Here is a 14,028-nt window from a genome sequence, read left to right as displayed (position 1 = left end):
AATTAAGGAGGCAGTTGACAGTTTCTTCAAATGTGACAGCTGTTGAAAGGAAAGCACATTCTTAAAGAAAAGGCGAAATGGACATTAAATTTGCCATTATCATTGATTTTGCACTAATCCAAGTATTTGTCCCATTTAATCTTCGTTTTGCTAGTTAACTGAAAATATTTTGCCCGGTCCTTGTTCGAAATTGGCAATTTTTAATCCAAGGTGTTATCCATTTCTCCTTTGTTGATGATAAGAGTAATAGTTATTCAGACTGTAGTTTAACTGTACATTTGATGAACCTAAAAGTTGCAGTGAATGAAGGAATAGGTTTCGAATAAGGTTTCGTCAAATAGCAAGGAGGATGTTTGAGGAGAATTTGAGGACTTTCACCTTACCCTCTCTTTACATTCAGATTTTAGAAATTAATATAACTTAAAATAATGTCATTTCTTTCTTGTTAAATGATTATTGGAAACTTTTATGGGTTTTTATTTATTTTAGCTGTTGTTACCTAAAATAAAAGGTCGTGAACAATCTATTGAATAGTCCATCATTTATTATTATTATTGGTGAGTAGCTGTAGAATTAAACTCAATAGTTCAGCATTATCAATGCTTATTTGATTAGTGACAGGTTCAGTAAATTGGACAGGATTAACATTAGGCTCATTGAATACAATTGGATTGATTGGTGGTTGATAGATTACAGGAATATTATTACATGGTTGAAGTATTTCTTCTTCTTGATTATTTACAGATTGATTGATGTCTTGTTGATGTTTGGCATTTGTCTTCTTTTTCTTATTAGAGGGAAGACAAAAGTGATGAGAATTTGCTTTAATTTCATTCTTGATTCTTTCTTGATATAAAGTTTCTTCATCCTTCTCCTGCGCAGTTTCGAATTGTAGAATTTCATAAGATTCCTTTCGTTTCAATTTACCAGACGAAACAGATGAAGAAGAACCACTTTTATCAGAAGCTGCAGTAGAATCTACATGTTGACTATTCATTCCTTGACAATTACCTTCTTTTTTCCTATTCGATTCGTTTACTTTCAACTCAAAGTAAAATTGTTTAAAGTGATCATTGTTAATTTGCTTTCTCAAACGACGAGGTTTTTTAATCTTGTTACCAACAAGATTCGGAGAAACTTGTTCATTTCGTCCTTCAATAGTCCACGCACTGGAACTGTCTGTTGGAGAAACTAGACGAAACTCTTCATTACTTCTTGGTGAAGAGGACGAGTTGCTACCATTCGAATAGTGCTCACTGGCCATTCGATTTCTTTTTTTTAAATTTCAGAACCAGCTATTCGAAACTCACTAAAGAGATGCCATCTAACTCGAAATGTCAATTATTAGACAATTTGATGGTTGAGCAATTTTCTTTCAAATTAGGAAATATTTAAGTGTGTGAAAAGTTTTTTGTGAAATCTGTAAGACGAGATTAAACGATCAGGAAAAGTTTAAACTTGAAAGGAATTGCGTGAAGGTTAATGGTGAAATGTAAATGGTTTCGAATGTTGCCTAATTATTATACGAAACTTGATTTTTTCGTTGTTGTGCTCAATTTTGGAGTGGGAATCAGAACGAATCTATCTTCTTTCTACATCTATTAAAGTTCATCAGAATGTTGTGTTCCATTCTAATTGTTGTTTCGAATGCTAAAACTAAATAGTGCCTTATTAGTTACTATAGTATTATTTTTAGAAATTTAATTAAATAGTATGATACTAGTCAATCTATCATAATTTTTATTGGACTACTCGATTTGTAAGATGCTATAGTTGGTGTGAATTGTTTCTGTCAACTTTCGAATAATATTTTACAATATATTTACAGTTTCGTAAAATGAAAATTGAAGAATTTATAAAGTTTAGTTAGAATTAGCTTTTTCCAATTGATTAATAACCTTTTCAAGAATTCGAATAGATTGAGCAAGAACTTTGGAATTTCGTAAAGATTCCAATAAATTTTGATATTCATCACTATTTTCCTTCTTTAATTTCATGACATGCCTCGTTAACAATGTCAACTTTCTAATATCACTTCCCCAATCCTTCTTCTTTAATGTAATTCTAGTTTCGTCCAATTGTCTATCCGAAATCACATCCAACAATCCACTTCGTTCGACATTTCTATAAACACGTGAAAGAAAATTAGTCTTATCGAAAGGTTTATGATTTCTTCTTGTTTTTCCTTCCGCAATATTGACAATTCCTATCACCAACAAGAATAAAACGACAAATGTCAAGAGTGATGACAGTGATGAGCTCCGTGTCATTTTTTTGTAGTTAGATTTATAATAATTGTTTGATGATGATTTGAAGAGAATTATTGCAATCAGGCAAAAAAGATTATAATCGTTTTTTGGTAATGGATTTTTTAATTTTTGGATTTTTTGAAAAATCTTTTGAATTTCAAATAAATTGAATTTCCTAATTTATGTTATTGGATTTTGATCAATTGTGGAAATTGGATTATTTTCAACTTTTTCCATGTACAATTTAAAGTTTTGATGAACTAATTTTCAAGGTAGTTGAAGCTTTTTCCTCCTACTAATCCACAAATCTTGAGCATTCCAAATAAATTACAAATAAATTAATCATTCTCCATGAACCCAAATAATAAAGATTGAAAAGAGGATGATTTTGAAATGCAAGTGTTCAGTGTTAGTAAGGATAACATTAAACACATTTGCTAAATATTTCTCTACTCAAAATTTCATACATTTGGGAAAAAGCCAACGATTCCTCAACACTGGATTCTCCCTTGTAACTTGTTTTGACTGTAAACTTTTTGGGTTGAGTTTGCATGATGGTAATTTCAAATTCTTGTTTCTTATCTTTGGCAAGAAATCCTCGAATCATTGCTTTGAAAGTATCAACTTTTGAGATGGAAATTAGATTCGAATGTTTCTTGAGACAATTATGGAGGGAGGTCAATAATAGACCTGCATGGTTGTAACCTTTGTGAATGTTTTGGAACATGTCCTTCTGGACAGCTATTGAGCTGACCTTTTGGCTCTGGCTGAGTTTGGCTTGGATTTGTTTTGGAGTTTCGAATTTCCAAGCAAAACCCCATCTAGTAGTTTGTCCTTGAATAAATTCAGTTATGTGAAAGGTCAATTGCATATTTTGAATAGATTGATCCTCATAGAGCTTGATTGTTTCATTGAGTTGGTTGACGTATTCTTTCAATGATTGTAGAGTTTTCTTTTTACCAAGCATTGAAGTGAACCAACAATTCTTGAATATTTCAAAAGTTTCCTTCTTCTTGATCAAGTAAAAACTATCGTTCATCATATTCTTGACAAATGTTTCCTCTCCACCTTCAGTAATCATTTCATTTTCATTTCCTCGACAATCATTATTAGGATTTCTCTTAATCTCTTCATCCACATCAAAGAATGGAGGATTACACATTGTAAAGTGAACAGAATCAAATGAATTCACCCATTCCACATTTGAATTTCCATATTTTTCCTTTAGGGATGGAATCAAGCTTTTCAAAATATCTCCCGATTCTTTATCAACCTTAACAAGACAAATATCATTCTGAAATTCATTCATTTCCACATTTTTCTTTGCAAATTCCAAACTTTCCTCACAAATATCACTTGCAATAAATTTCCATCCATAAATTCTCAATCCCAACAATGGATAAATGCAACTGGCACCTGTTCCAACATCAATTCCAACAATTTTCTGAGAATCCAATTGAGTATTTCCTCCAATTTCTAATAAATCATTAATCCAATGAATATAATTAACTCGATTCGTAACTGGAGGACATAAATGATTGAGAGGTAAATTCCATTCAAGTTGATAATCATCTTTTAATAGAACTTTAGTTAAATTTACCATTGATTCAGCATTGGACCAATCAACTTTTCCCTCCGAATCAACACTTTAATAATTAAATAATTAATATTTAATTAAATAATTATTTAAAAAGTTAAACTTAGTTTTAAACGTACTATTGTGCAAAGAAGGGATATTTTGTTGCTAATTGTGCAAAATTAGGAGGCTTTGTCAAATACTTGTTTTTCCGATGCATGGATGAAGATTTCGTTATTGCCTTTGGCTTTAAATGTTTTAGAAATGGAACATCTTCATCAGAGTCACTTCCCAGAGAGCCACCAATATTTCCTCCATGATCCGATTGTTTTTCATTCCTACCTTTCATTCTTTAATTTTTTTTGAAAATTTAAATTTATTTAAATTTATTTAGTAAGCATCAACTCGACCAATAAAGTTGATTGTTGCCAAGATGCCTTATTATTGTTTTTGAAAAATGGCTCAAATTTATATTCTCTCTTTATTTATTCCAAGAAATGAATAAAGTTTTATTGGAATGATTATAAGGTTTATTGAGTCTTAGTACTCCTCCTCCTCATTGTCAGTGTATTCTTCTTCATTTTCATTATACTCCTCTTCATTTTCATTGTACATTTCTTCATTATATTGGTATTTTTCAAGATGTATTAATTGTTTCATTTCACTTATGTATTTTATTCCTTCTTCGCCAATATAATTGTTGCCAATATCAAGTTGGGTTACTTGTTTCATTTCACTTATGTATTTAGCTCCCTCATTACGAATCTTATTGTTATTCATATAAAGATAGATCAATTCCTTCAATTCACTTATATATTTAGCTCCTTCATTACCAATATTATTGTTAGATAAATAAAGACTTGTCAATTGTGATAATTGACCAATATATTTAGCTCCTTCATTACCAATGCGATTCTCAGAAATATTAACATCGGTTAATTGTTTCAATTCACCAATATATTTAATTCCTTCATTGCCAATGCGATTCTCAGAAATATCAAGATAGATTAATTGTTTTAATTCACCAATATATTTAACTCCATCATTACCAATCCTATTGTTATTAATTATTAGATTGACCAATTGTTTCAATTCTCCAAAATACATTGCCCCCTTATCACCAATCTTATTATATTCAATATCAAGTTGGGTTAATTGTTTCAATTCACTTAAATATTTAGCTCCTTCAGTACCAATCTTATTGTTAGAAAGTTCAAGACTTGTCAATTGTGACAATTTACCAAAATATTCGAGTCCTTCATCACCAATATAATTTTGGGAAATATTAAGTTTTTCCAATTGATTCAATGTGCTAATGTATTTAGTTCCTTCATTACCAAGCCCATTGCTTGAAATATCAAGATATGTTAATTGTGCTAATTCACTTAAATACTTTGCTCCTTCATCATTAATATGATTATCATCAATACAAAGAGAGGTCAATTGTTTCAATTCACTAATACATTTACATCCTTCACTACCAACACGATTGCTAAAAATAATAAGAGTGGTCAATTGTTTCAATTCTCTTAGATATTTAACTCCATCATCAGCAATATCATTGCTATGAAAGTTCAAGACTTGTCAATTGTGACAATTTACCAAAATATTCGAGTCCTTCATCACCAATATAATTTTGGGAAATATTAAGTTTTTCCAATTGATTCAATGTGCTAATGTATTTAGTTCCTTCATTACCAAGCCCATTGCTTGAAATATCAAGATATGTTAATTGTGCTAATTCACTTAAATACTTTGCTCCTTCATCATTAATATGATTATCATCAATACAAAGAGAGGTCAATTGTTTCAATTCACTAATACATTTACATCCTTCACTACCAACACGATTGCTAAAAATAATAAGAGTGGTCAATTGTTTCAATTCTCTTAGATATTTAACTCCATCATCAGAAATATCATTGCTATGAACACTAAGGTAGGCCAATTGTTTCAATTCACTAATATATCTAACTCCCTCATCACGAATATGACTGGCATCAATAGTAAGCCTCGTTAATTGTTTCAATTCGCTTATGAATTTAGCTGATCCTTCATCATCACATTTAATTATTAGTTCAGTTAATGATTTCATCGAGATTAATTTTTTGCAAGTATCATTCGTGGCACAAACATCAAGAATTGCAATATTCTGTAAAAACTGGCCACCCATTTCAACACCACGTTTACAATTTAAATTAAGATGATTACATGTTGATAAAATAACATTGAACCACTGTTTGGACACTAATGCACAATTCATGACAATAAATTTAAAATCATCAAGGAAGGACATAATTTCATAAATAATGTCATTCGGAAATTTATAATTATTTGTTTCTTCTTCTTTTTGTGAAAGTTGTGTTCGTGTTGTGTGTTTGTCCATTTTTTTTAATGTGATCAGGTTGTGGATCCATAGCACGATTCATGCTCCTCATCTCGCCCCATTTTTTTAATGCTGATTATCAGGTTGACTAACATAAATAACAGATGTAATGTTGTTTACAATCATACATTCTGATTCGGAAGTCTCCATGGTTAGATTAAATTTTGGATCATTCCAAGTTAGGAAAATAAAATCTGTACAAAAATTGCCTTATAATTTGGAAATTAATGGAAAATCAACAATTGTAACACTGTTACCAATTTAAATTCATACTTAATACTTGGACAAATAGCTAGTTCCCTATTCACTTCAAGTTCTCTCTCAGTTTTTAATTTACATCAAAAAAAATGTTACAATCATCAGCAAACACCACCACCGATGATCAACACAATGATCAACAACAAGATAAAGATTCAGAAGAACCATTTTTTATTGATGATCAATATTCCCAAGCATTGAAAAATGGTCAAGAAGAGGAAGAAGACAAACCCGAACATTTAATAGTATTTAATTATGATAAACTTCTTTCCGATACTAGTAAAATGTATCAATTGAAGAATTATTATGTGGGCGCCTCGAATGGATTTATTAGATTGTATACTGCTGAGGGACATCGTTATTGGTTGGCTCAAGGTAAATTTATATGAAATTTCTTCAGAAATCTAAATTGATTTGATGATTTGATTGATAATTAATTAATTGAAAATATTTGATTTAAAGCAATGTGTCAGCATAGAGCTCCAGATATGAAAGTACATTTCTCAGTGCATTTGGATGATTTACCAAAGGCATTTGAGTTGCTAGCTCAACATTTTTATTTGAGTAGATGTAAATTTGGAATGAAAGCATACATGTTGAAAGATTGGGCTCATAGAAGAGCTCAACAACAGGATGATGTACTTTCTGTTGAGGAAGAGGATATATTGACCGATTTGAGTGTGGAAAAGAATAGTGTAGAATCATCAATTTTGCTGAATGTTAATCAGAATTCTGATTCAACATCTGATATTTCCAATATTTCAATTGATAGTGGATGGTAAGTTTTTAGTATTTTTGAGTTAATTATTCAATGAAATATTTCATTAGGCCAGAACATATGCAAGGAAGAGAAATTACTGTTTACATTTACAGATATTATGATTTGGAAAAGTACAAGACTATTCGTGAATATGGAGAAGGAGGTCTCTATAAGGAATTTTCCATTGATGATACTTTATGTAGATATCGTAGACGTGATTTGAGCGAATATCGTCATGGAAATCCATTCGAAATGTTCGATTTACAAAAGAAACATGAGGAACAGTTGGTATTTTACAGAAAATGGATTCAAGCTGCTGAGGAAATTTTAGAATATCACAATATCAGAAATAATGGATGTGCATTTGGTGATTTGAATTTGGGTGGTAAATATGCCTCATTTAGAAATGAAACATTTGTGCCTCTTCGTTCCAGAGAGAAGGAAGTATTGGAAAATCAAAAAGACAAGCAATCATTCTCTGTGGATGACTTGTTTGTTTATCCTTTGAATGAAAATGGATGGAATGCAAGTGGACATCCTGATGCCAATCTAATTTATGAAGCTCTCAGATTTAATCAAGTCAAACTCTACGACTATGTCAAATGGTTTAACTTGGATTTGTAATAACACAAAATACTATTCTTGAAGAGAGAGACTTCCATTTCACTAACTTGCAATTTGTAAATTGAGCTCATTAACTATTTATTTTTCCATTACAATTCTTCCATTTCACAATGTTATTTTCATTACAATTTTATTGTAAAATTTGAAATTGAAATTAAAAAAAATGTCGCAAGCAGTTTCCTTCACGTTGATCGATTTTTCATCAAATCCATCATTAAAACAACATTTTAGTAAACAACAAGATAAACGATTGAAACAACTCGAATATTTACAAGATTTACAAGAATCTGGAGAATTTATTTCTGATTTCATCAAGGAATATCCGATTCCTCATCAGCCAGATGATTCCGATAGAAAATTTATATTCGAATTGGTTAGATCCTTTCCTTATTGTATAAAAAAACTATCGGATGAATATTATGAAGATGTTGAATTTGTGAAATATTGTTTGGAGATGGGTGTTTGGGATTGTCAAAGAACAATTGAAGAGATTGATGAGGAATTGATTAGAAAGGCTTTATGGAAGAATAGTGATGTGTATGAAGCACTGAGTGAGAATGTCGCTAGTCAATTCACAGCACAAGAATTAATTCAATTGCCCAATATTGATGAATATTTCGTTTCGTCCAATATTCAAGAGAAGGATTTGCTTTCAATTGATAGAAATATACTCATTGAAGCTATTAAGAAGGGTTTAATAACCAACTATCATGTAGAACCATTTTCAAATGATAGAGAATTGAGTTTATTATTAATCAAACAACACAGAAAAAACGCCCTATCATTGAAATCCGATTTTGAATGGAATAGAGATGAGGAAGCATTTGATGCGTTAGTATTTTCAAAGAATACATCCTATTATAATGTAAGAAGAAGGCAGAACGTCTCTGTTTTGAGATGTACACCCAATTTAGTGGATGACAGAGATTTTGTAATGAGAATTATTGAGCACGATCCCGAATCTTTTCAATATTGTTCAGATAGATTAAGGTCGGATAGGGAAATTGCTCTAAAAGCTATTTCTAAAGATGTTTATCAGATGCAATATATTAATTCACCTCTAAATAATGATAGAGAGGTTATTATGACAGCAATATCTAAACATGGTCAATATTTTGGAAAGGCATCGAACGAACTGAAATCAGACAGAGAATTGATATTGTTTGCATTGAAATCTCCCGAACCTAGCTCTGCAGCTCAGTACATTGACGAGAGTTTTTATGAGGATCCAGAAATTAGGGATCTGATCATAAGATCAGGGTATATCTATCCTTTCATTAATCAATTATCTGATTTTACGAGAGAGCAGGTAATTGCATGTGTCAATGCCAATTGTTTCCATTTATCAAAATTTCCAAAATATTTCACAGATGAGGAGATACTCTTGGGTTGTGTAAGAAATCATGGCTATGCACTGAAGGAAATTCCATTAGAGTTTCGAACATTTAACGTTTGTTCAGTTGCTATAGAGGGGTATGCCTCAATACTGTCTGATTGTGATGGATGCCCATTTTTGGATGAATTGGTGATGGATAGTATTAAGAAATCTACCCCATATGCTTATTACTTACCAAAAGGATACAAGTTCAAGAGTGTTGAACAATTTAAAGAAGTTATACCATATGATACAGATGGTGAATTATTCAGGTTTGCTCCTGAAGAGATAAAGAACGATAGAGAAATAGCTATGCACTATGTCAAAATTAATGGAAAGGTTTTCAAAGAGTTGGGCTCGGAACTTCAAGATGATCCAATCATGAGAAAAGAAGCCATTAAGCATGGTCTAAATAAGAGGCCTTTCATCCCATTAAAATAAATTGAACAACCCATGACTCAGTCATTTGATTAGAAAATTTAAGCAATTTAATACAGTAAAAGCACAAAATTTATTGTTTAGTCTCTCCATAATATTCCTTAATGAGGTCTTGTTGGTTTTCTGTTTGAGAGAAAGCGAAACCACGATATTCACCAACCTTAGTTACGTTGGTAAAGAACTTCTTGAGGTTATTAACTTCAATAGGGCTCTTGGTTCTCTTTTTGATCTTGACAGGCAAACCTTCTTCGAATGGGAAGTTGAACATAATTTCTTCTCTTGATTTCTTGTCGTGTTTGCTTTGGATTTCATAGTAGAGATTTCTTGATTGAATTCTAACCCAGAACTTCCAGAAAACATCACGCATACAACAAAGAGCAGCTGTTACCATCAATACAAGCCAAAAGTGTGGTGTTAAGAAGATACGATATTCTTGTAAAATGTCGTAGAATTCCTTTAAAACTGGATATGGATAACGGAAAGCATAGTACAAAGATCCATAAACGAAAATGAAAATTGGCCAAAGTAAAACAGATCCAGCATACCAACCAACGTGCATCCATGTCCAAGAAGAGGTTTCCAAAGCAATCTTGAGAGTAATAACTACCAATGTTGAAGAATAAACTACAATACCAATGCTGTAAGTATCAATATCTTGTCCATCAGGGAATTTGGCTCCAACCAAGCATAAATATGGTACAAAGAAACACACAAGTGAGTGGAAGATAGAGTTGGCAATCCATCCAATGAAAACTTTAGAATTGAACTATTATTGAATTAATTAAAATTGTTAAAAGTAAATACTTACGAAAGCATTTTTGTGGCCTTGATGGTAAAGTTCAGGGAATTTCTCAGCAACAGTAGCAGGTACATCTCTGTCCAAAACTGCCAATACAAGGATAGGCATACAAGAGAAGACAAGGTTATAAAGACCAATTGTCCATCTGTCGTGAATACTGGTACCTGAGAAACCATTGAAGAAGACAAACCATAATTGAGTAAGATAAAGAATACTGTTCTTGTAGAAGCAATAGAGAACAAGTTTGGAAACTCTTCTATAGCTCCAACGACCGTGTACTAACAACAATCTTTTAAGGAAACGGAATTGACCAATAGAATAATCGGAAGAATTTGCAGCTTGAAGACCTTCAACACCAGAAATACCAATACCAACGTGGGCACTTTGAATCATACTCACTATTACAAAGAGTTAAAAATTAAATTTCAATTAAAAACTTACCATCATTAGCACCATCACCAATAGCAAGAGTGACACTGTCAACATTTTGTTTAACCAAAAGAACAACGTCGGCCTTTTGCTTTGGAGAGACACGGCAACAAATAACTGATTTACATTTGATAGAAAGTTGCAAGAACAATTCTCTCAATAAGTGATCTTCCAAAATTGCATGAAGTCTTTCACCATCAACTACCAAACCAAGAACGTCTTCACTTTCACGAGCACTGGTAGCAGCATTTAAAGACTTTTCCAAAAATTCCTTAATGTCTGAATAGTTATGGCCTTCAACAACAAGAATACTCATAGAAGAGTTCAACAAGTCACAAGCAAAACCAATATTGATAGCTGTTTCAAGTTTGTCACCAGTGAGAACCCAAATCTTAATACCAGCATTACCCAATTCATAGATAGTATCGGCAACACCAGTTTGAAGTTTGTCCTCAATACCAGTAGCACCAACCAATTCCATATTCTTTTCAATCTTGGCAGCCACTGTTTCAACCTTTCTAGTTCTGTCCTCAAGAGAAGTCTTAGCTTCCTCATATTCTCTGTGCCAAATTTCATATTCTCTTTCATCGAGGTATGCCTTTGTGCACAAAAGAGTACGCAAACCTTCAGTACCCATTTGTTCCAAGTGATTTAATGTAATTTCAGAATGTTGTTGGTTTGGAATAAGAAGTGGATAAATAACAGAGTCAGCACCCTTACACAAAAGAACTAATCTTCCTTGTGGATCTCTAACAATAACTGATTGTCTCTTTCTATCACTGGAAAATTCAATAATGTCCAAAACTTGATAGGTTTCATCACTGCCCAAGCATCTAATAGTAACTTCATTTGGTGTTCTGGAAATAAATTCAACTCCCAAGTATTTAGCAGCCTTAACCAATGCTGCTTCATCAGGAGATGAAGCTTGATAAGCAATTTCTTGTCCCTTTCCTCTTTCAGGAATAACAGTGTGACAAACAGCAAGAAGTCTCAAAAAATCTTCAACGTTAGCTCTATTTTGATCATTCTTCCATGTAGCGTCGTTCATTCTTTCATCATAGAATTGGAAGTTAGGATTGTTTTTAGCACTTGCTGGTCTGTCATCAACCAAAGGTTTACCTTCTCTCTTAGAAGCGGCAATAGCAATTTCAGTAACACCAGTACCGTACAAAATACCACCAACAGAACACTTCATAACTATTTAGAGTAAAGAATTTGTGAAATATTACAAAAATACTTACAGTCCATCTTGTTTTCAGTAAGGGTACCTGTCTTGTCAGAGAAAATGAAATTAATTTGACCTAATTCTTCATTCAAAGCAGATGATCTAACGTTTGCAGGTGTATCGGTGTCTTCGTGATACATTTCCAAATCCTTGCTCATAATAATACCTTGTACAAGTTTTGCCGATTCAATAGAAATGTACAATGAGATAGGGATCAAATTGTTCAACAAAATAAGGAAAGTCCAAAAACCTTTGAAACCAACCCAAGCAATTTGTCCTGCATTGACTTCAAGTCCTCTAAACAAGTACCACATTTTACTATTATTGGCTGTCCAAACCATAAGACAAATATCACAAACAACAATAAGAGTAATTTCCAAAGCAAGAACGAGTAACACTAATTTGTTGGTAAGTCTTTCAATTCTACTAGTCTTGTGTGGTGTTTCTCTGAATAATAATTAGAATAAATTATCAAATAGCTAGTACATACTTGGTGTTCATCATGAGTTTAGTATCATGACCTGTGAAAGTAGCAATACCAACTATAAAATCAGTGTTTCTCAATGATGATCCTCTCAAACACACTTGTTCTGGGTCCAATGAAAGCTTCTTTCCGTCCTGCAAAATAAGAGTACCTTCATATTTGTATAATCTATTGTTTGGTTTTTCACATTCCAAAGTCATTTTAGTATTTTCCAATACATTTGGAGATATTAAATCCATAGTTTCAGGTCTGGATCTTCTTATCTTCAAATTGGTTTCACTAAATAATAATAATAATAAATAATAAATAATTGGAATGTGATGATGAAAATACTAACCCGTCAAGACTTGATGTTTCAATATAACAAATTCCTTGATGTTCACTTGATGAAAGAATTGTCAAATCACAAGGGAATGGTTCCTTATTCATTACACGAACAATATCACCAGTATGAACATCCTTCCAAAATACATCAACAAATTGTCCATTTCTCAGTACGTGAGCCAGTCTCTTGTTTGTAATATTATCAGAGTAACGTCTTCTAATGTCCTCATAGGCGTCCTTCAACATGGTAAAAATCAAAACTATTGTTATTGTCCAAAGAAAGTGAAATTATAATCATCGTAATTAACATGTTAACAACTATTTGCTTCACTAACAATACATACCAATAGAGAGAGGGATAAAGGTAGTAAATTGACCAGTTGGCGAAAGGGTTGGGATCAACTGCAATACAGCCACAACCAAAAAGTCTTCCGAATCATTAAATTTCAAGCAGAAACAATAGACAACTTACAACAATTGGCAAATCTATGAAATTGTTCCCATAAATTCTTGGGAATAAAGTTTAAATAGGAATACTTTGTAGTTTTGATATCGTTCAATGTGTACTTAAAGTGAGCATTGGCCACGTGATCGTTTACATAAATAATTCTTGAATTTTTCGATTCGGTGGTGTGATGATGGGCTACATTTGTAGTGCCATTATAAGTTGGGTAACTGGCACTTAAAAGATCATCACTTTCATCATCCGACCTAGATGCAACAAGAAGAGGTTCTTGAAGAGTCTTGTTGGTCAGTGCAGGAAGTTGTTTTGTAGACTAAAGCTAAGTCAAATAAATAAGCAATGAAAATCCTACCTTTTCTTCGTCAGACCGATTGATACTCATTCCTATTTGATATTAAAAAGAATATCCAAAAAACAAAAGAGAGATGTTATGATCCAGAAGCAGTCGACTCGTAATCAGCAGTGTTTGTGTTGTTGTGCCGATGAAAAAAAGTAGATGAATTTTTTTTTAAAATGTTATGAAGGATGAGTTGTTACATAATCAAACTCTCTACCTGGCTTCCAATTTGATGGAATTGTAGTTGTGAGAAACATACATTTTAAACAACTATTAATACGTAGTGTGAGTGCGTTCAGAA

The 14,028-nt window shown here is 32.2% G+C and overlaps 7 protein-coding genes across 7 annotated transcripts; 2 read left to right on the top strand and 5 right to left on the bottom strand.

The window, feature by feature from the left end:
• Positions 1 to 538: 538 nt before the first annotated feature.
• NAEGRDRAFT_47703 (uncharacterized protein) lies at positions 539 to 1,264 on the bottom strand (the record flags this gene model as incomplete). The annotated part of the gene is made up of 1 exon (XM_002679163.1): positions 539 to 1,264. The coding sequence occupies one exon, from the start codon at positions 1,262 to 1,264 to the stop codon at positions 539 to 541; it is 726 nt and encodes a 241-aa protein (XP_002679209.1).
• Positions 1,265 to 1,862: 598 nt separating this feature from the next.
• NAEGRDRAFT_65451 (uncharacterized protein) lies at positions 1,863 to 2,270 on the bottom strand (the record flags this gene model as incomplete). The annotated part of the gene is made up of 1 exon (XM_002679162.1): positions 1,863 to 2,270. The coding sequence occupies one exon, from the start codon at positions 2,268 to 2,270 to the stop codon at positions 1,863 to 1,865; it is 408 nt and encodes a 135-aa protein (XP_002679208.1).
• A 778-nt stretch (positions 2,271 to 3,048) lies between these two features.
• NAEGRDRAFT_2339 (uncharacterized protein) lies at positions 3,049 to 4,036 on the bottom strand (the record flags this gene model as incomplete). The annotated part of the gene is made up of 2 exons (XM_002679161.1): positions 3,049 to 3,895; positions 3,966 to 4,036. Coding segments are annotated over 2 exons (918 nt in total), but the record flags the coding sequence as incomplete, so codon positions are not given.
• A 329-nt stretch (positions 4,037 to 4,365) lies between these two features.
• Positions 4,366 to 6,211, bottom strand: NAEGRDRAFT_47701 (leucine rich repeat protein; the record flags this gene model as incomplete). Its single annotated transcript, XM_002679160.1, has 2 exons — positions 4,366 to 5,317; positions 5,580 to 6,211. The coding sequence occupies 2 exons, from the start codon at positions 6,209 to 6,211 to the stop codon at positions 4,366 to 4,368; spliced, it is 1,584 nt and encodes a 527-aa protein (XP_002679206.1).
• Positions 6,212 to 6,558: 347 nt separating this feature from the next.
• NAEGRDRAFT_65448 (uncharacterized protein) lies at positions 6,559 to 7,853 on the top strand (the record flags this gene model as incomplete). The annotated part of the gene is made up of 3 exons (XM_002679293.1): positions 6,559 to 6,844; positions 6,932 to 7,247; positions 7,298 to 7,853. The coding sequence occupies 3 exons, from the start codon at positions 6,559 to 6,561 to the stop codon at positions 7,851 to 7,853; spliced, it is 1,158 nt and encodes a 385-aa protein (XP_002679339.1).
• Positions 7,854 to 8,014: 161 nt separating this feature from the next.
• On the top strand, positions 8,015 to 9,754 carry NAEGRDRAFT_57523 (uncharacterized protein). Its single transcript, XM_002679292.1, has one exon. It carries the CDS (start codon positions 8,017 to 8,019, stop codon positions 9,667 to 9,669), a length of 1,653 nt encoding a protein of 550 aa, XP_002679338.1. The 5' UTR covers positions 8,015 to 8,016; the 3' UTR covers positions 9,670 to 9,754.
• NAEGRDRAFT_38509 (uncharacterized protein) lies at positions 9,722 to 13,791 on the bottom strand. Its single transcript, XM_002679159.1, has 10 exons — positions 13,743 to 13,791; positions 13,400 to 13,703; positions 13,272 to 13,355; positions 12,941 to 13,187; positions 12,610 to 12,882; positions 12,136 to 12,566; positions 12,059 to 12,091; positions 10,907 to 12,013; positions 10,475 to 10,863; positions 9,722 to 10,432 (listed from the first exon to the last, which is right to left on the bottom strand). Exons 1-10 carry the CDS (start codon positions 13,770 to 13,772, stop codon positions 9,740 to 9,742), a joined length of 3,591 nt encoding a protein of 1,196 aa, XP_002679205.1. The 5' UTR covers positions 13,773 to 13,791; the 3' UTR covers positions 9,722 to 9,739.
• Positions 13,792 to 14,028: the final 237 nt, after the last annotated feature.

This window comes from Naegleria gruberi (assembly GCF_000004985.1).
Source record: "Naegleria gruberi genomic scaffold NAEGRscaffold_14, whole genome shotgun sequence".
In the NCBI taxonomy this organism is placed as follows: Eukaryota; Heterolobosea; class Eutetramitea; order Acrasida; family Naegleriidae; genus Naegleria; species Naegleria gruberi.
The sequence above is the reverse complement of the archived record's forward strand: the minus strand, read 5'-3'. Positions and strand labels throughout refer to the sequence as shown.